Here is a 21,537-nt window from a genome sequence, read left to right on the forward strand (position 1 = left end):
TTTAAAAAGTGATAGGGGAAAAAGAAAACCCAAACAAGTGATACAAAGGCAGTCACTCACCACCTTTCACCAGCAGACCAATGCCCAGACAGTCCCCGAGCAATGACTACTTTGGAAAGACTCCCTCCCTGGTTTTATTGCCAAGCATGACTTTATGTGGTTAATTCGGTGAGCTGTCCCAGCTGTGTTCCTTCCCAGCCTCTTACCCACCTCTAGTCTACTCACTGCAGGGGCAGAATGGGAAACAGAGAAGGCCTTGATGCTGTGCAAGCACTGTTCAGCAATAGCTAAAGCATCCATATGTTAACACTGTTTTGGTAACAAATAAAAAACACAGCACCATATGAGCTACTATGAAGAAACTTAATTCCATCCCAGCCAGACTTAGTATAAGATGTTGTGGTTATCATTATTTGTGTCACTGTCATCCCTAGGAGCTCCAGCTGTGGACTGCTACTGCATTGTTCTAGATGCTGCAATAACAGAAAAAACTACAAAAGTTTGTATAAAGTATATGAGAAAGACAACACTGACACACACAGAGAGAAGAGTACAGGCAAGAAGAAAATGAAACAATTTAGTTTGGAATGATCGCTGCAGTCTTTGTCAGTCCAAGAGTTTTTAGGTTTTTGAAACCATTAGGGCATAGGCAAGACTTTGAAGAACAGAATGAAGGTATTTTGCAGATATTTATAGGGAATATACTGCAAGTGAGAGAACAGAGAATTTCCTGAGAGCGTCTCTGTGCTCGCTCTGCATTTCAGCTCAATCATTCAGAGTGAGGTCCAGAGAGGAAGAAAACTGTAATAATTATTTCAGTGGTAGAAAGCAGGTTCCCTGTGGATTTATAAGCTAATTTCCTAGTGGCACTCTGTGACTGACTGCAACACAGTGATTTGGGGACTGGTTAAAATAATACACCTGAGGATCCAACAGCACAGATAACTAAACTGAGGCTTCACAGCAGCTTAGTGGTTATTTCAACCTTGAGGCTGCAGTAGCATCCAGGTAGTCTCTGTTGCAGAGCTACTCTGTTTCTGGGAAGCAAAATTCCATGTACATTAATGACAGGACTTTTTTCCTCATAGAGTGACTGATAACAGCAAGTTTATAGAATCATAGCATAGTTTGGGTTGGAAGGGACCTTAAAAGGTCATCTAGTCCAATATCTAGACATCCCCCTGCAATGAGCAGGGACATCTGCAACTAGATCACGTTGCTCAGAGCCCCGTCCAACCTGACCTTGAATGTCTCCAGGGATGGGGAATCTACCAGCTCACGGGGCAACCTGTTCCAGTGTTTCAACACCCTCAATGTGAAAAACTTCTTCCTTATATCTAGTCTAAATCTGCCCTCTTTTAGTTTAAAACCATTACCCCTTGTCCTATCGCAACAGGCCCTGCTAAAAAGTCTGTCCCCATCTTTCTTAGAAGCCCCCTTTAAGTACTGGAGGGCTGCAGTGAGGTCTCCCCGGAGCCTTCTCTTCTCCAGGCTGAACAACCCCAACTCTCTCACCCTGTCCTCACAGGAGAGGTGTTCCATCCCTCTGATCATTTTCGTGGCCCTCCTCTGGACCTGCACCAACAGGTCCATGTCACTCCTGTGCTGAGGGCTCCAGAGCTGGATGCAGCACTCCAGGTGGGGTCTCACCAGAGCGGAGTAGAGGGGCAGAATCAACTCCCTCGACCTGCTGGCCATGCTTCTTTTGATGCAGTCCAGGATATGGTTGGCCTTCTGGGCTACAAGCGCACATTACTGACTCATGTGCAGCTTTTCATCCACCAGTACCTCCAAGTCCTTCTCGGCAGGGCTGCTCTCCATCCCTTCATCCCCCAGCCTGTATTCATACCGGGGGTTTCCCTGACCCTGGTGCAGGACCCTGCACTTGGCCTTGTTGAACCTCATGAGGTTCACATGGGCCCATTCCTCAAGCTTGTCCAGGTCCCTCTGGATGGCATCCCATCCCTCAGGCGTGTCAACCGCACCACTCAGCTTGGTGTCATCTGCAAACTTGCTGAGGGTGCACTCGATCCCGCTATGTCACTGATGAAGATATTAAACACTACTGGTCCCAATACGGACCCCTGAGGGACATCATTCGTCACCGATCGCCATCTGGACACTGAGTCGTTGACCACTACCCTCTGGATGTGACCATTCAACCAACTCCTCATCCACTCAACAGTCCACCCATCAAATCCATATCTCTCCAATTTAGAGAGAAGGATGTTGTGGGGGACTGTGTCAAAGGCCTTACAGAAGTCTTTCCCAGGCACAGAGCTGAGGCTGGCAGGTCAGTTGTTCCCAGGGTCCTCCTTGCTACCCTTTTTAAAAATGGGTGCAATGTTTCCCTTTTTCCATTCTCCAGGGACTTCACCTGACTGCCATGACTTTTCAAATATCATGCAGAGTGGCTCGGCAACTACATCAGCCAATTCCCTCGGGACTCTGGGATGCATCTCATCAGGTCCCATAGACTTATGGATGTCCAGGTTCCTCAGGTGGTCTCGAACCTGATCTTCTCTTACAGTGGGAGGGACTTTGCTCCTCCAGCCCCTCTCTTGCAGTCCATCTCCTCGAGAGGTGTGGGAAGAGAGATTGCCATTGAAGACTGAGGCAAAGAAGTCGTTGAGTACCTCACCCTTCTCCTTGTCCATTGTTACCAGTCTGCCAGTCTTGCTCATCAAGGGGGGGTACGCTTTCTTTGACCTTCCTTTTCTGGCTGACATACCTCTAGAAGCCCTTCTTATTATCCTTTGCGTCCCTTGCCATGATCGGCTCCAGCCGTGCCTTGGCCTTCCTGACCCCATAACTACACAACCAGGCAGCATCCCTGTACTCTTTCCAGGTTACCTGTCCCTGCTTCCACTGCCTGTGCATTTCCTTCTTGCCCTTTTGTTTGACCAGCAGGTCTCCACTCATCCATTCCGGTCTCTTGCCTTCCTTTCCTGATTTCTTACACCTGAGGATTGAGAGCTCTTGCATTCTGTGGAAAGCGTCCTTAAAGATCTGCCAGCTCTTGTTCTGCTCCCTTGTCCCTGAGGGCAGCTTCCCAGGGGGTCCTACTGACTAACTCCCTGAAGAGCTGGAAGTTTGCTTTCCTACAATTCAGGGTCCTGACTTTACTCTTTGCTTGCCCCCTATCCCTCAGGACTGCGAACTCCACCAGTGCATGATCACTGCAGCACAGGCTTCCTCCAATCTTGATGTCACCAGTTAGCTCACTTGCGCTGGTGACCAACAGGTCATGTATCGCATCCCCTCTGGTAGGGCTGTCTATTACCTGACATACGACGTTATCCTCCATGCACTCCAGGAGTCTCCTGGATTTCCTACAGCTTCTGTGCTACTTTTGCAGCAGATGTCAGGGTTGTTGAAGTCCCCCAGCTGGACGAGAGCCTGCGAGCGCGATGCCTCTTGTAGCTGGAGCGAGAAGGCTTCATCAGTAGGCTCCCCTTGATCCGGCGGCCTGTAGCAGACACCAACCACAAGGTTCCCTTTGTTGCCTCAGTCTCTAATACTTATCCATAAGCTTTTAACCTGCTTGTGGATATTCTTCAGAGACGGCTCTTCACACTCTATCCGTTTCTTGATGTAGAGGGCAATGCCTCTGCTCTTCCTTCCTCGCCTGTCCCTTCTGAACAGCCTGTAGCCACTGATAGTCCCACTCCAGTTGTGAGATTCGTCCCACCAAGTTTCAGTAATGGCAACCAGATTGTAGCTTTCGAGCAGCATGGTGGCTTCCAGCTCCTCCTGTTTATTGCCCATGCTGCATGCATTGGGCAGTGCCAGTGTAGAGGCACTTCATCTGGGCTGTCGGCCATGTCATCCTCTTAGGGGAACACCCCTTAGGTCCTTTGATGTCCTTCGCTGGTGTTTCCTTGTTTGCTCCTATTACCTCAGTAGCCCCTGACTCATCTCTGTAAGCCTTCAAGTGTCCTGCCATGTAGCCAGCACATCTCAGAGCAAAAGGATGAGGGGCCCCGCTAGCACCCCGGCCCTCTAACCTTGGTGTGTCATCCCACAGCTTGACGCAGGCATGCCTGATATTGTCCCCCTCCCACTTCGAGTCTAGTTTAAAGCCCTGTCTATAAGCCCCGCTAGCTTGCGAGCAAAGACCCTCTTCCCCCTTTGAGAAAGGTGAATCCCATATGATGCCAGAAAGCCAGGTGCCGTGTAGGCCATCCCATTATCAAAATGATGAGGAGGACAATCGGAAAAAAAAGGTAAAACTCGTGGACTGAAATAAAGACAGTTTAATAGGACAGCAAGGAAAGAGAAAAAAAAATGATAAAAGAATATAGAAAATAAGTGATGCACAGTATAATTGCTTACCACCCGCTGACCGATGCCCAGCCAGTTCCCGAGCTGCGGTCACTACCCCTCTGCCAACTCCCCCCCAGTTTATATACTGAGCATGATGTTATATGGTAGGGAATATCCCTTTGGCCAGTTTGGGTCAGCTGTCCTGGCTATGATCCCTCCGAGCTTCATGTGCACCTCCTCACAGGCAGAGCATGGGAAGCTGAAAAGTCCGTGACTTAGTATAAACACTACTTAGCAACACCTAAAACATCAGTATGTTATCAACATTATTCTCACCCTAAATCCAAACACAGCACTATCTGATTTCCTGAAACAACAGAAGAATCCTAACTGTCTAAATATTTCACAGAAGTATAAGATTCTTGCTTTCAAGTTTTAATGATTCCTGGTCTAAAGTTGTATTTTTAAATGTCCTCATTCTTCTACACAGCAAAAGACTCCACAAAAAAAGGTATTTATATCACTCTCTCTATTTTTCAGCCAGAAATACCTTTTCATAGGGCATTTCAATAAATAGTGGTGTTTATTTCTTAGACAAAACCTCCATCTCTTTGGCATCTGACCATATTCTGTTTTTCAAACTAAAGACTACATAGGAAAAGTTTACTTTAGAAATCATTGTTCAATACAGTAAATTTATAGAGGTGCAGTTAACTCTTTAAAATACACATCAGTTGTAAATATTCTAATAAGCCAGAAAACATTAACCAAACCAGTAAAACATAGTCTACTGCGCTCCTCTTCACTACCTTCAGTTACAGTTATGGAGTAAGTGACAGAATGAAAAGAACTCTTCATTTTCTACAATACATGCATTGACTAGTGCTTGCTATTCATTCTGAAGGGGAAACAAAAAAACCCTGAATTGTACCAGAAACAACTGATCAAATAAGTTATGTTTCAAAACAACGTGATCTTAATTTTAACTTCTAAATAAGTAAATCAAAATGAAGTTGCACACTGCTTCAGTAATAGATTGCACCTAAAAATGTCTAAAAACTTTAATTTTTAAACATAAGTTACTAACATGTTTTAAATACATCTAAGAATACATCTATTAAAACTGCATTTGATGTCATATTTGGACAAAAAATTCTTAAGCAACAAATTAAGCCAGTGTATTCAGTCTACTCTGTTGAATAATCCAGAATCAGCTCTTCAGGGCTGATAGAGAAACACTTCACTTACTTGCACTCCATCTAAAAATCTACCTTCTGGATCTTAATAAAAGTGTTCAGTACTTCAAATAAACTAAATTTCCAAAGCAATGCTAGAGTTATTTGACATCTTCCATTACTATACTACATAGAAATAATGAATTAAAATTAAAAACTTTATTGACATACTGATGCAGACATTCTAGTGTATTTACTGGAATCTCAAGTGAATCCTTGTTTACATGTCAAGACAATGTAAAAATAAGTCATATTAATAAAAAAACCAAACCCTTCACTCTCAAAAATATTTTCTTAATATTCCAAATACTAGTTTTAATATTCCAAATATTCTTAATATTCCAAAAACTAGTTTTATAAAACAGAGGAGGCAAAAAAATTACTTCCATGCAGAAACTAAAAAATAATTGAATAGGTTTAAAGTAGTAAATGAACAAAAATTTATTTTATGAGTGAATTTCCTCCTCACCACCAGTGCAAACCCAATTTCAAAATGTTTGAATGGGATGGTTTAAGATAACAAGTGATCCAATTTAGCCAAACTCACATTCCTTCCCATGATGTAAAAAATCATACATACATTTGATTGTAGAATACAGTAGGAAACAAAAAGATAACCTGAGTACTTATCAAAGAGCAATTTCTAACATCAAGCCAAAATTAGCAACAATCAAGCAGACCATCAATTTTTCAGTATTAAATTACCATAAATACTAGATAACTGTACAAAAAAACCCCAAACCCAAATCCAAAAACCAAAAATCTCTTCTTTGTTAAAAAGTGTCCAAAGAAATATCCACCACCTGCAGTCAGATTTGCATTAGAAGCTGCTTGCTCTGGAAAGATTTTTTCCCTCCAAGTATTTGTAACACAGTGCACTGTCAAAATTCTATTCAAATAAAATCCTTTCTGATAACATTTAGCTGATACCACCTACAATGTAGACAGTCATGTACACAGTATGACAGTGGCTTTTTGCAGCGACAGAGAAATAACAAGAAACTGGTTCTAAATTCTAGATTATAGATCATAGTTCATGTGTTATTTCTTGCAATCATATGGTCCCCTCTAAGAGTAAGGTGTTGGAGCTGGTATTGTAGCATGTCTGTGTCAGCAGATTCCTCGATGCTCATTTTGTCTAAATTGAGATAGTCCAGGGATTTAGAGTGAGCCCTTTTACCTTTTAAAAGGCAAAGAGGCAGGGGACTATGAAGTGCCTTGTAAGGTTCATATGGTAAAGCCTTAGTGCATTTATCCCCTGAACTTGGCATCTGTCTCCTCCTCCTCCCATTTACTGCTGGGATCTCATATGGCTGATAGTACCTACTTTTAGCTTTGTACAAATGGGACGAACATGCAAGTCCTGAATCAAGCTGTTTAGAGTGCAAGTTAGGCCTGGATTCCCCTTTATTATCTTCATTTCCTGTATATTTTGGGGCTAATTTTAGCAGCTCCTCTCCAGTCGTGAAGCCAACCAGGTAGTTGGAATCCATATGAAGGATCTGATAGCCTGAAACTGTCTGTCGCATTGGTGAGCAGGGGGTACTGGAACATCGTGGTTTCTCTGCTTCTATATTGCCTGCAGAACTGACCTCTGCAAGAGGTACAGGGAACGTAGATGCAGTAGTTCTGGACTCTCCATTTATATCCATTTTAAGCAACGTGCTATTCTCCTAAAAATAAAACAGAGATTTTAACAGAAAGAGGATCTCAGAAATGAGATTTTTTATCATCCAGAAACCATAATCAGTACTTCTCTATTCAGTTTTGTTTTACACTCTACAGAGTGTCTCATAACAAAACTATCACTGACATCTGCTTTTTAAAATTATTTTGGCCCCCTTTTTAATAACAAATACTGTAACTATACTCTTGATATTCTTAAATATGTTAAAAACATATTGTTAAGTAGTACTGTACAAAAAAATGAAGTATCTTTCCACTCTATTTTTTAATCCTTTTAGTCTATTTGATCCCTTATAACCCCTTTCCTTTGAGGCCATCTATATCCATTAGCACATCCACAGTAACTTCTCCTGTATTCAGATGTATATTTTTTCCATTCACAATAATATCAGTAAATATACATTTTAAAAAAAAAAAGGCATCTAACAGTTCCTACCTCAGGCATAACCATGGACTAGACCTGACCTACTGGGTACTGCAATGTTTCCCTGTGGTGGATTGACTTTGCCTGGCTGCCAAGTGCCCACCAAGCTGCTCTATCACTCCCCCTCCTCAACAAGGACAGGGGAGAAAAATATGATGAAAAAACTTGTGGGTCAAGATAAGGATGGAGAGATCACTCATCAATTACCGTCATGGGAAAAATAGACTCAACTTGGGGAAATTAATTTAATTTATTGCCAATCAAAATTGGAATAGGATGAGAAATAAGAACTAATCTAAAAACTCCTTCCCCCCCACTGCTCCCTTCTTCTCAGGCTCAACTTCACTCCTGAATGATCTACCTCCTCCCCCCTGAGCAGCACAGGTGGATGAGGAATGGAGGTTGCAGTCAGTTCATAACGTTGTCTCTGCTGCTCCTTCCTCCTCACTCACTCCACCCCTGCTCCAGCATGGGGTCCCACCCACAGGATACAGTCCTTCACAACATTCTCCAACATGGGTCCTTCCCACAGGCTGCAGTTCTTCAAGAACTGCTCCAGCATGGGTCCCCAATAGGGCCACAAGTCCTGCCAGAAAACTCGCTCTGGCGTGAGCTCCTCTCCACGGGATGCAGGTCCTGCCAGGAGCCTGTTCCGGCGTGGGCTCTTCTCCATAGGCTGCAGATTCATTAGGGCATATCCACCTGCTCCAGCATGGGGTCCTCCATGTGCTGCAGGGTGGATATCTGTTCCACCATGGACCTCCATGGGCTGCAGGAGGACAACCTGTGTCACCATGGTCTTCTCCACGGGCTGCAGGGAATCTCTGCTCCGGAGCTTGGAGCACCTCCTCCACCTCCTGCTTCACTGACCTTGGTGTCTGCTGGACTGTTTCACATTTTTCTTACTCCTCTCACAGCTGCTGTGCAGTGTTTTTTACCCTTTCTTCACCATGTTATCACAGAGGCAGCACCAGTGTCACTGATTGGCTGGCCACCTCTGCAGCCCCTCCCACTACCAAAATGCTGTGAGATTTTTGGTTAATGTATTTATAACAAAGTAAACAGTATACTAGTGTTCAATAAATATACCATAAGATTCTTAGAAGTATCTTAAGAATAACCAATATTTAGATTTCTATGGATTTTTTTTTTAATTATTTTTTGAAATAGACTACTTTTCCCTGACTTTTCTCCCCTCACAGCTATTCCAAAATCTTCAGTTCGGTGCCTTTACAGATACAACTTTCCACCACTAGCCATTACAATCTTTAACATGGAAAGATAAGGTTGATATTACAGCAATTATATGCAAGTGGATCCCAGAACACTTTGAATTCTGCTTTGAATATCATCTACACTATCTCTGTGTAGCTATTTCACAAAATGCAAAGGTCACACCTGTTTCCAGTCCACCTTTCCTTCATTGTCAGCCTCACCTTTGCTCTGAACAGTAGCTAGTGACTCTCTAGCAAATAGATTTCAGAAAAAAAATCTACATAGCTTTGTAATATTTAAAGTCAATGAGACTCAAATAAGAAAGAAAAGTTATTATGCAAGTGTCCAGCAGAAAAAAGTTCATTATAGGAAACTGTAAGACACATTAATGGTTTAGTAACATTTCACAAATGAGACTGCCTTTACAGAGTGCTATTACCAGTTTGCAAACTTTTAAAGATGCTACTTGCTCCCATCCTGAGGCTTGAGAGGTCACAGACAGAGAAGCAAAGATGCAAGAAGCAAGGGAAGGAAAGTACCACCTCCTTTTCAGTACTTTATTAAATCAAACCTATATAAAATAGGTTTAAAACAAATAAACAACAGAAAACCCCCATCAAGGTTAACCATCATTCAATTGTCTTAAAATAAGAGGGGAAGCTTCGTGCAAAACTCCCCCCCAAAAAAAATCTATCGTAATGCAAAATTTAAGCCTACTTTGTTTCTGTTCAGGGATTGTGAAGGAGCGGCTTAAGTAATGCTCCCATCTCTACTACCCTGCTTAGTCTCAAATCAACCTGCTGCTTCACTCCCATCCTAATTAATTCTCATTAAATTCTCATAGTTTTGCTAAACAGGATTTTATTTGCCAGTCATTGACAAAAAACTTCTATTATGGAGACACTATTACTAAAGTTTCTTTAGTCTTAAATGTCCATTTCCAGTTCTCCTTATAATTGTGGTCTACTTAGGATTCTTCGTTAGGAGTTTTGTACAGCATTGCTTTTACAGATAAGTAGATACACTTCATCCAGCATTTTAAAAACATTTTGTATTAAAAAATACAAATAACATAGCAAAAATGAAACAAAAAATGAAAATACTATATTAGACGTAACACTGACATTTTTCACTGAAGAAAAACCTACATAAAAACCTCAATAATGTCACTTGTTATATTTAATTGTCTTTCTGAAATATATTTATGGAATCAATTCAAACTTTCAAAATAGCAAAAACAAATGTTATTTCCTACTTTAGCACTGTATCTAGAAAATGAGACAATAAATACAGTGAGGTTTCAGCACACAGAGTTAAAGATACTCATGACAATTCCTTATGTAGAAATTATAGTTCCTGCACCATCAGGAATCAAGGTTACTGGAAACATAGCACAGAAAAAAAAATGGCATTAAAACATTTGGCTACCATGGACTTTTAGCCAAGAAACAAACATTTAACTGTTCCTGCTCTTTTAATTCCTAGTTTTTATCCCCCAGTTCAGAAATATTTCCAGTAATCTTCTAGAAGGATTCAACATTTTTTGTTAAAAAGCAGAAACACTAGAAGTAGTTGTCGTGGTTTAACCCCAGCCAGCAACTAAGCCCCACACAGCCGCTCACTCACTCCCCCACGGTGGGATGGGGTAGAGAATGGGAAGAGTAACAGTGAGAAAACTCATGGTTTGAGATAAAGACAGTTTAATAGGTAAAGCAAAAGCCACGCACACAAGCAAAGCAGAACAAGGAATTCATTCACTGCTTCCCATGGGCAGGCAGGTGTTCAGCCATCTCCAGGGAAGCAGGGCTCCATCATGTGCAATGGTTTCTTGGGAAGACAGACGCCATCACTCCGAGCGTCCCTCCACCCCTTCCTTCTTCCCTCTCCCAGCTTTATATACTGAGCATGATGTCATATGGTATGGAATATCTCTTTGGCCAGCCTGGGTCAGCTGTCCTGGCTGTGTCCCCTCCCAGCTCCCCGTGCACCCCCAGCCTTCTTGCTGGCAGGCCAGCACGAGAAGCTGGACTGTCCTTGACTATTTAGCAACAGCTCAAAACATCAGCACGTTATCAATATTTTCTCATCCCAAATCTAAAACACAGCCTCACACTAGCTTCTGTGAAGAAAATTTACTCTATCCTGTCTGAAACCAGGACAGTAGTATAAATAAAAGAGAGTTTTACAGATAGGTTAGAAATTAGTCTCATTACCTAGACACATATGGGTTTAAAAAACAGCAAACCTCCCTGCCCCGCCCCAGTATCACTTGCCAAAGCAATGCATGCTCTAAGGACAGGGAATGATGAAGGGATGTCCCCATGCAAAGCTAAAAAAGTGTTAAGAGCTGGAGAGCAAAACAAAGGCTCTTCTCAAAACACAGCTTATAAAATTAATTTACTTAATTTCAAAACATGACTGTGTGTACTGGGTTTGCGTGGCAAGGTTTTAGTAGTGGGGGGGCTACAGGGGTGACTTCCGTGAGAATATGCCAGAACCTGCCCGCATGTCCGACAGAGCCAGTGTCAGCCAGCTCCAAGAAAGAGCCGCCACTGGCCAAAGCTGAGCCAATCAGCTATGGTGGTAGCACTTCTGTGATAACATATTTAAGAGGGGGAACAAAACCCGCTGCGCAAAAGCAGCCAGAAGAGAGGAGTGAGAATATGTGAGAGAAACAACTATGCAGACACCAAGGTCAGTGAAGAAGGAGGGGGAGGAGGTGCTCTAGGCACCGAAGCAGAGATTCCCCTGCAGCCCAGGGCGAAGACCATGGTGAAGCAGGCTGTCCCCCTGCAGCCCATGGAGCTCCACAGTGGAGCAGATATCCACCACCAGCCCATGGAGGACCTCACGCCAGAGCAGGTGGATGCACCCAAAGGAGGCTGTGACCCCAGGACAGTATCCACTCCTTATTCCATACCATTTACGTCATGCCTAGGTCCTACACTTTTCAATACATTCCAATTATTCATTATTACTCTTTGTCCTGGTTTCAGCCAGGATAGAGCTGGTTTTGCTCACAGAAGTTAGTGTGAGGCTATGTTTTGATTTGGGATGATAAAATGTTGATAACATGCTGATGTTTTGAGTCATTGCTGAGCAGTCAAAGACAGTCCAGCTTCTCGTGCTGGCCTGCTAGCAAGAAGGCTGGGGGTGCATGGGAAGCTGGGAGGGGACGCAGCCAGGACAGCTGACCCAGGCTGGCCAAAGAGATATTCCCTACCATATAACGTCATGCCCAGAACATAAACTGGAGTTAGCTGGAGGGGTAGGAATCGCTGCTCTGGGACAGGCTATGGATCACCGGGTGGTGAGCAATTGCTGTATTGGGCATCACTTGTTCTTGTACATTCCTTTGCCGGTATTATTATTGTTGTTATCATTGTTGTTTCCTTCTCTCTTGCTGTCCTATTAAACTGTTTTTATCTCAACCCATGAGTTTTTTCCCAATTCTCTCCCCCGTCCCACTGAGGGAGGGGGGAGTGAGCGAGCGGCTGCATGGTGCTTAGTTGCCAGCTGGGGCTAAACCACGACACTCTTCCTGTCTTTTAATATATACACACAGATACCATTCTCTTAGTCCATGGGCCATCACTTTACAATTTCTGTGGAGTTCATTCGGTCCATGACTCTGGGCTTCATCCATCATAGCAGTCTCTCAGGGCAGGGGACATGGTGTGTGGTGTTGGATTGTTACCTGGCACGGTCCATGTCCATGGTCTGCAGGTCGAAGATGTCGACCTCGAGGAAGTTGCTGGGCGCAAGCTGCTGAAACCAGTTCTGGTTCCATCACCGCTGCACATTGCTCGGTTTCAGTGAAGCTCATTCTTCATCAGTCTGGGTGATTCTTACTGTAATACCATTGATATGGTAGATAGCAACCATAGTAGTAATGTCATACTGTATTGTGTAGCAATTAACATAATACAATTCAAATCATTGACTATTTTCACCCAAAATCAAATCTTCTTGAAGTACACATTGGACTTCCCCATCCTTCCGCGTTACCCAAGTGCACCCAGGTCCCTGGGCAAAGGCAATCCCACGAATGGGTTTGCCTTTGCCTGAGGCAGGAGTAACCCAGACTGTCTTCCCCGGCATATTTCTCACGTGCACCATGGGGACTTTATTCCCTTCTACATGTCGTGGTTTAGCCCCAGCCGGCAACTAAGCACCACGCAGCCGCTCACTCACTCCCCCTCCCGCAGTGGGATGGGGGAGAGAATTAGGAAAAAAAAACCTCATGGGTTGAGATAAACACAGTTTAATAGGACAGAAAGAGAGAAGGAAACAACAATGATAATACCAACAAAGGAATGTACAAGAACAAGTGATGCCCAATACAGCGATTGCTCACCACCCAGTGATCGATAGCCCGTCCCCAAGCAGCAATTTCCACCCCCCGGCCAACTCCAGTTTATGTACTGGGCATGACGTCGTATGGTAGGGAGTATCTCTTTGGCCAGTCCGGGTCAGCTGTCCCGGCTGTGTCCCCTCCCAGCTCCCCGTGCACCCCCAGCCTGCTCGCTAGCAGGGCAGCACGAGAAGCTGGACTGTCCTTGACTGCTTAGCAACTACCCAAAACATCAGCACATCATTATCAACAGTTTCTCATCCCAAATCCAAAACATAGCCTCACACTAGCTTCTGTGAAGAAAACCAGCTCTATCCTGGCTGAAACCAGGACACCTATCCCTTCTGAAGGGCTTAGCTGTCCTCCTGCTCAATGGCTTCCAGCTCCTCCTCTTTGCTGCCCGTGCTGCGTGCATTGGTGTAGATGCACCTGAGCTGGGCTATCGATTTCGCCCCCAACATCAGCATGCTGCCCCTAGGCTCATCTCTAGTGAGCCTGGTTTTATCCCCTTCCCCCTTCGAATCTAGTTTAAAGCCCTCTCGATGCGCCCCGCCAACTCATAAGCAAGAATCCTTTTCCCCCTTGTAGATAGTTGAACTCCATTTGCTGCCAGGAGGCCCGGTGCCATGTAAACCGCCCCATGGTCAAAAAACCTAAAATTCTGCCAACGGCTCCAGCCTCTGAGGCACGTGTTAATCATGTGTGTTTCCCTGTTCCTTTCAGTGTTCCTCCCTGCCACTGAAGGGATTGATGAAAACACTACCTGTGCTCCCGCTCCATCAACCAGTCGCCCCAGCGCTCTCAAGTCCCTTTTAATCGCTTTTAGACTTCTTTGCGCAACCTCGTCGCTGCCAACCTGCATAACCAACAGCACGTAATAATCAGTGGGCTGAACCAGACCAGGGAGTTTCCTAGTAACATCTCTCACCCGGGCCCCAGGGAGGCAGCAGACTTCCCTGTGGGTTGTGCCTGGTCAGCATATTGGGCCCCCTGTTCCCCTCAGAAGGGAGTCACCTATGACAGTTACCCTCCTTTTTTTCTTAACAGAGGTAGTTGTAATGCATGGGGCTGGCTGACTCACCCTAGGCAACCCCCTGGATGGACTTTCATCAAAGTCCTCATTTGCCTGGCCCTCAGGTTCCAGACCCCCATATCTGTTGTGTAAGGGCAGCTGGGACGGTGAGGGAGGCCGGGAGGGGATTCGCCTGCCACCCTGAGCAGGGACCTGTTTCCATTCTCCCTTGTCTCTTAGGTCCTCTCCTTCTGCCCAGCAGCAAGAGAGCAGGGGATCCCCTGCTGCTTGTGGAGCCTCCACCTGCTGCCTCTGCCTCAGGGATGGCCGGGTGTGGCTCCACCAATCTATCTCCCTCTCACAGTCTCTGATACTCCTCAGCCTCTCCACTTCCTCTTTCAGCTCTGCCACCAGGCTGAGCAGGTCTTTCACCTGGTCACACCACACTGGTCTCCAAGCAATGGCTCCTTTGGAAAAACTCCACCCCAATTTTATTGCTGAGCATAATGTTATATTGCATGGAATATCCCTTTGATCAATTTGGGTCAGCTGTCCTGACTGTGTTCCTTCCACACCTCTTGCCCACCCCCAGCCTACTTCCTGGGGGAGCAGAGTGAGAAACAGAGAAGGGCTTGACACTGCAAGCACTGTTCAGCAATATCTAAAACGTTGTTGTGTTATCAACACTGTTTTGGTCACAAATCTAAAATACAGCACCATAAGAGCTGCTGTGAAGAAAATGAACTCCATCCCAACCAGACTCAGTACAAATTGCCGGTGTCAGAAACCAATAATCTTTTCTCACAAATCTATGGAATACGGGCAACACAGGCCACAGCACTGCAGGGATTCTTCAATCCACATCACCCACACTTCTCATGAGCTAATTCCAGTGATCAGATTCCTTTTATATCTTGTTCTGCTTTGCAGAAAGCATTCTTCCTTTTTTGTGTCTGTGTAATGGCTTCTTATTACAGTTTTGCCAAGAGTGCTAAGCCATTTTTTACCTTTTAAGCACTATATTTAGGACCTGGGGGTGGGCAAGAGGCTGGTAGGAGACACAGTTGAGACAGGTGACCTGAACTGACCAAAGGAATATTCTGTGCCATATAACTTCATGCTCAGCAATTAAAACTGAGCGGGGGAGGGTAGTCTTTCCAAAGTAGCCATTGCTTGGAGACCAGCTGGGCATTGGTCTGCTTGTGAGAGGTGATGGTGAGTAACTGCCTTTACGTCACTTGGGGTTTTTTTTTCTTTTGTTTTTCTTTCTCTTATTAAACTGTTTTTATCTTGACCCATGAGTTTTTCTTGCTTTTGCTCTTCTGATTCTCTCCCCCATCCTGCTGGTGAGGGAGTGAGCAAGTGGTTGGTGGGTGCTTAGTTGCTGGACGGGGTCAACCCATCACAGTCCTTTGTGGTGTCCAACCTGGGGCTCAGAGGAGCTTGAAGGGATTTGAGATAATGATAGATTTGATCAGAATGTACTAGACTGAATTTACAGTTGTTATACCTGCTTAGCTGTTACTTGGCAGGTTGTTACTTCCTGTTGCTCGTCACGATGTTGACTTGTTTGTTCTTGATATCGTTTTATTTGCTCCTGCACCTGTTCCATGGCATGCTCCCTCTCTTCTGCCATCCCGGTACTCTGAGAACCATCCCGTGGAGACAATTAACAATTACACCTTGCCTATAGCAGAGACACAACTTCCAGCATGGTGTTGAGGCCTGACTTACGCCTACCAAGCCTCTGTCCAGCACTCTCAAAGAGGTGAGAGGGTCTCTGGATGTGTGGACATACAAATGGACACTGTGACCATGCCAGAGACCCAACTCTTGACTATAATATTTGCTCCTATAGTCAAGAAGAAACAATGGAAGCAGAGGTCAACCCGGTTAGTAAGAGAGGAAGAAGCTCCTCCTGAGGGGGAGCAGGAGGAAGAATAAGAAGAGGCAGCCTGTTCTGCAGCAGAGCAGCCACAAGAACAGGAGAGGGAAGAGACAGAAATAATAAGAGTCGGAAACCACTCAGTCCCTGTCCCTGAGCAAGCTGAGAGATATGCAGAAAGATTACAGCCATCATCCAGGTAAGCAAAAAAAGAAACCTGGTTGCTCTGATGCTGGGATACTGGGGCCCACAATCAGGAATTAGAAGGTAAAGAGACCCAGCAGCTGGATTCTCCAGCAAGGGACTGGGGAATCAACAAAGGAAGTGGAAGAGGGGCAGCAATCCACAACTTCTGGAGGCCGTTCCTGTTGAGTGTGAAGGCAAGGTATCCCCTCAAGGAAGATCTTGTAAACTACTGATGTGAGCAACCATAAACACAACCTGGTTAGAAAGGGAAAATTACTGAACAGAAGAAATTGCCTGCCAGCCTGGGAACTGCGAGCCTAGGAACTAGGCCTGTGAACCAGAAGCATCCTTGAAAAGTGCAGCTGACATCTTTGAAGTACACCTGGATACCTAGAAACCAGAGACATCCTGAGATACCATTGATAAGTTCTAAATCAAGCAACTGTAATGGCAACTTATAATCTGAAAAGGTGGAAAACAGCCTGGAAAAATAAAAAATGGTCTGACAGAACAGAAAACATCATCATCTATTGGCTGTTCCAGGTGAAAAATAGAAATTAACCCCATCTATTGGCTGCTCGAAGTGGTGGTGTCCCATGTCCTCTTATGTCTCTATGATATAAAAAGGACTCAATTTTTATCCAAAATGGAACCTCTCTCTCTGAGAACTTCCCGTGCTGCTTTCCTAAAAAGGATGAATTCCTCATGAACTTTCTATGAGATCTTTGACTCTCACCAGGAGCATCTGGCTGACTCCAAACTCCGTGACACGGATCATCTTTGAAGTCAGACTCTGTCTGTTATCTTATCGGTTCCCCTTTGGGCCCACTTTTTGGGTTGGTTCAGTTTGTCCTCCCACCTTTGGAATGGTTGGGTCTGCCTCTGGGGTCGGTTTGTCTTCCCCTCTGGGATGGTTTGGCCCCTTCTGAAATCAGATTCACTTGATATGGGTATTATATATCCATATAAGTAAGTAAGTAATCTATCATAACTATATCTGCTGTTATAGTGTTGATAAGCTGCTTCACTAATAAGTTTGTAGTAACCTGTAATAGTATATACCTACTTGGTTGTTGCTATATGATTGGTTGCTGCCATTATTAACTGCTGCAGTACTATTGATTGATACTATATTATTGTTGATTGATTTGTAATAGCTTGCAATTTTTAATAGCTTGATATATAGATATATATTCACTTTGATTAATCATAGGTATACTTGCTAATGGTGGTTTGTGTGGTATTTGTGGTAATCTGTAATAAAGTAGAGAAATTTAGAGGATAAAAGCCTCTGTGTCCTTGTGTATTACAGAATCCTATAAACTGATGGTTGTGATCTCTACCCTCCCACAGGCCAGGTAACCCTTTAGGTCGTGACAACTGCCAAGGCAAGTGGACCACCACTGAGGAAGGTATCCAGTATCTGAGGGACTTAGCAGTGGTGGAGGTGGTCTACAACAACCTGGAGAACAACCAGGCCTCCAAAGATCTGGATGAAGTCCAGCGCACATGGTCCATGTGTTGGAAGTTTGTATGGAACACATCAATGTTGTACACCAGCACCCCGGTGATAATGGACTGCACAGACATTTAGGCACTGACTGTGGATAAACTGTCCAACAAGCTTCGATGATTCAAAGAGAATCTCTCTTCCTCTTTGACCCTATGGACCTGCATCTTGGCTGTGGATAAACTGTCCCAACAACTTGAAGAAAACCTTTTCCTCCTCGCCCCTACCAGCTGGCATCTCAGCTATCAAGAGTGCTGTACCGAGTCAACCTTACTCTGTTCAAGGGACTGTGGGCACACATCGTGCACTACCCTGTGGTTCTATCTGTGTGACCATAAGGATAGGAGGAAGTGGGACTGTGCTTATGTCAAACCTAGAAGCTCATGTATGTGAATTGCAAGGAGAAACAGCAGCCAAAAAGGGTCGGTCCATCTGGGAAGATTACTGCTCCAGTTGCTGTTGAGCATATCCCCAGACACAGTAGAAGGGCTGATCTTCCTTCTCATCCTGATGAAGGGAAACATACCCTGTAACTGATATCATTGCCTGAAACACCAATCCAGGCCTTGAAAAACAAGTTATATGGTGGCACATCACCCCAGAAAGAATTGAATCAGACAATAGGACACATTTCTGAAAAAAGCTCATAGACACCTGGGCCAAGAAACATGGCACTGATTGGCTGTATCAAATCTCCTATCACACACCAGCCTCCAGGAAGATTGGACAATATAGTGGACTGTTAAAGACTATACTGAGTGACAGGTGCTGGGACATTCAAGCACTGGGATGCAGATTTAGCAGAAGCCAATTGGCTGGTTAATACTAGAGGATCTGCTAACTGACCTGGTCCTGCCCCTATATACTGTGGAAGGAGATAAGGTCCCCATAGTGCAAGTAGGGAACTGGCTGGGAAAGGCAGTGTGGGTTACTCCTTCCTCAGGAAAAGGAAACCCATTTGTGGGATTACTTTCACACAAGGATGTAGGTACACTTGGTGGATAACGCAGAAGGATGAGGAAATCCGATGTGTACCTCAAGGGGATTTAACCTTGGGGGAAAATAACCCATGATTTGAGGTGTATGATGCCACAGTTGTATGATGCCACAGTTCTAAGCCACAGCAGGAGCCACCTGAACTAATGGAACCAGGCAAGTGCAGCAGAAATCCAGCTGAGCTGGTTTTGGTGACCAGTACTCCAACATAACACGTCATCTCTCTTAACCCAGATATTCACTGTAACAGATGGAGCCCAAGTCATGGACAAAATGAACTGAATGGACATTCAAATGGGGATGGCCCATAGACTAAGGGGATGATATCTGTGTATGTATCAAAGGAATGGCAAAGGGGTGATGGTTGATGAGGATGGATTGAATACTGTAGGACCTGGGCATGACGTAAATGGTATGGAATAAGGGGTGGAGATGGTACTGGGTCTATCTGGGATGGAGTTAATTTTCTTCATAGCAGCCTGTATGGTGCCGTGTTTTAGACTGATGATGAAAACAGTATTGATAACACACCAATGTTTTAACTATTGCGGGTAGTGCTTGCACAGTGTCAAGGCCTTCTCTGTTTCTCACTCCACAGCCCCAGGAAGTAGGCTAGGGGTGGGCAACGGTTTGGGAGGGGACACAGCCAGTACAGCTGACCTGAACTGACCACAGGTATATCCTATGCTGTGGTGGGTTAACCTTGTCCAGCAGCCAGATGCCCATCTAGCTGCTCACTTACTGTCCCTGCTCAGCAGGACAGGGGGAGAAAATAAGATAGAAAAGCTTGTGGGTTGAAATAAAGACAGGGAGATCACTTACCAATTACTGTCACGGACAAAACAGACTCAACTTGGGGAGAATTAATTTAATTTATTGCCAATTAAAATAGAGTAGGATGGTGAGAAACAAAGATAAAATTAAAACACCTTCCCCCCACCCCTTTTTCACAGGCTCAACTTCACTCCTTCATTCCCAAGTCCTCTACCTCCTCCCTTCAGAGCAGCACTAAGGGGGATGGGGAATGGGGGGTTATGGTCAGTTCATAACAGTTCCTCTCTGACACTCCTTCCTCCTCACACTTTTCCCCTGCTCCAGAGTGGGTGCTCTCCATGGGCTGCAGTCCTTCAGGAAAAAAAATCTGCTACAGCATGGTCTCTTCCACACACTGCAGTTCCTTCAGGAAATATCTGCTGCAGCGTGGGCTCTCCACAGGCTGCAGTTCCTTCAGGAAATATCTAACTGCTCCACCGTGACCTCTTCCATGGGCTGCAGTGTGCATATCTGCTCCTGCACCACGAATCACCTCATCCTCCTAAAGACTTAGCTTCATAACACAGGAGGTTTAATTTATATCTAATTGACAGCAAACTATAGAATTTTGATTGCCAAATGATTCAATTGAGAGGCGATGTATCGTCATCTTAACTGTCATGCCCTGGCCCAAAATATATCTTCTAAAAAAGTGGCAAACCCTTCATTTATCCATTCTTCAGTCCAATGACGAGCACCAGTGACCAATCCAAAACAAGCATGAGCAATTTCATGGCACAGACATGCTCCATAGAGACGGCTCCCTCCAGGTAATACGTTTCATGACAGGAAGATTGTGTGGGCTGCACAATATGTGGGCTGAGCCAACAAGGAGAGGCGTGCTGCTGGACCTTGTATTAACAAACAAGGAAGGACTGGTTGGGGACGTAAAGGTTGGGGGTAGCCTTGGCTGAAGTGATCACGACATGGTGGAGTTCAGTATCGTACGAGGAAGAAGCAGGGCGATAAGTAAGATTGCGACCCTGGACTTCAGGAGGGCTAACTTTGTCCTCTTCAAAGACCTACTTGGAGGTATCCTGTGGGCTAGGAGTCTAGAAGGTAGGGGAGCCCAAGAGAGTTGGTTAATATTCCAGCACCACTTCCTCAAAGCTCAAGATCGGTGCATTCCTTTAAGTAAGAAATCAAGTAGAGGAGGCAGGAGACTCCCATGGATGAGCAAGGAACTGTTGGAAAAACTTGTATGGAAGAAAGGAGTTTACAATAGGTGGAAAAAGGGACTGGTCGCTTGGGAGGACTATAGGAATGTTGTCAGGATATGCAGGGATGCAACAAGGAAGGCCAAGGCCCTCTTGGAACTAAATCTGGCGAAGGAAGTAAAAGACAACAAGAAGGACTTCTTCAAGTATATCAGTGGTAAAAGGAAGACTAGGGAAAATGTGGGACCTTTGGTGAATGAAGTGGGAGCCCTGGTGACAGAGGAGGCAGAGAAGGCAGAGTTCCTGAATGCCTTTTTCACTTCAGTCTTTACTGCTAAAACTACTCCTCAGGAATCCCCAGACCCTGGAGGTAAGCAAAAAAGCCTGGAGGGAGGAAGACTCTCCACTGGTCGATGAGGTTTGGGTTAGAGATCATTTGGCTGAACTGAACGCTCACAAATCCATGGGCCCTGATGGGATGCACCCGCGAGTGCTGAGGGAGCTGGCTGATGTTGTTGCAACACCTCTCTCCATCATTTCTGAAAAATCATGGAGAACAGGAGAGGTGCCTGAGGACTGGAGGAAAGCCAATGTCACCCCAGTCTTCAAAAAGGGCAAGACGGAAGACCTGGGAAATTATAGACCGGTCAGCCTCACCTCCATCCCTGGGGAGGTGATGGAACAGCTCCCTCTGGAGGTCATCTCTAGGCACATGGATGAAAAGAAAGTTCTCCGGAGTAGCCAGCATGGATTCACCATGGGGAGATCGTGCTTGACCAACCTGATAGCCTTCTATGA

At 44.9% G+C, this 21,537-nt stretch overlaps 1 protein-coding gene across 1 annotated transcript; it reads right to left on the bottom strand.

Annotated features, from left to right (window-relative positions):
• Positions 1 to 6,535: 6,535 nt before the first annotated feature.
• On the bottom strand, positions 6,536 to 15,828 carry LOC309415212 (macrophage immunometabolism regulator-like; the record flags this gene model as incomplete). Its single annotated transcript, XM_082012663.1, has 2 exons — positions 6,536 to 7,174; positions 15,703 to 15,828. 2 exons carry the CDS (start codon positions 15,826 to 15,828, stop codon positions 6,536 to 6,538), a joined length of 765 nt encoding a protein of 254 aa, XP_081868789.1.
• Positions 15,829 to 21,537: the final 5,709 nt, after the last annotated feature.

Source organism: Phaethon aethereus (genome assembly GCF_964289735.1).
Source record: "Phaethon aethereus genome assembly, chromosome: W".
NCBI classification, from domain to species: domain Eukaryota; kingdom Metazoa; phylum Chordata; class Aves; order Phaethontiformes; family Phaethontidae; genus Phaethon; species Phaethon aethereus.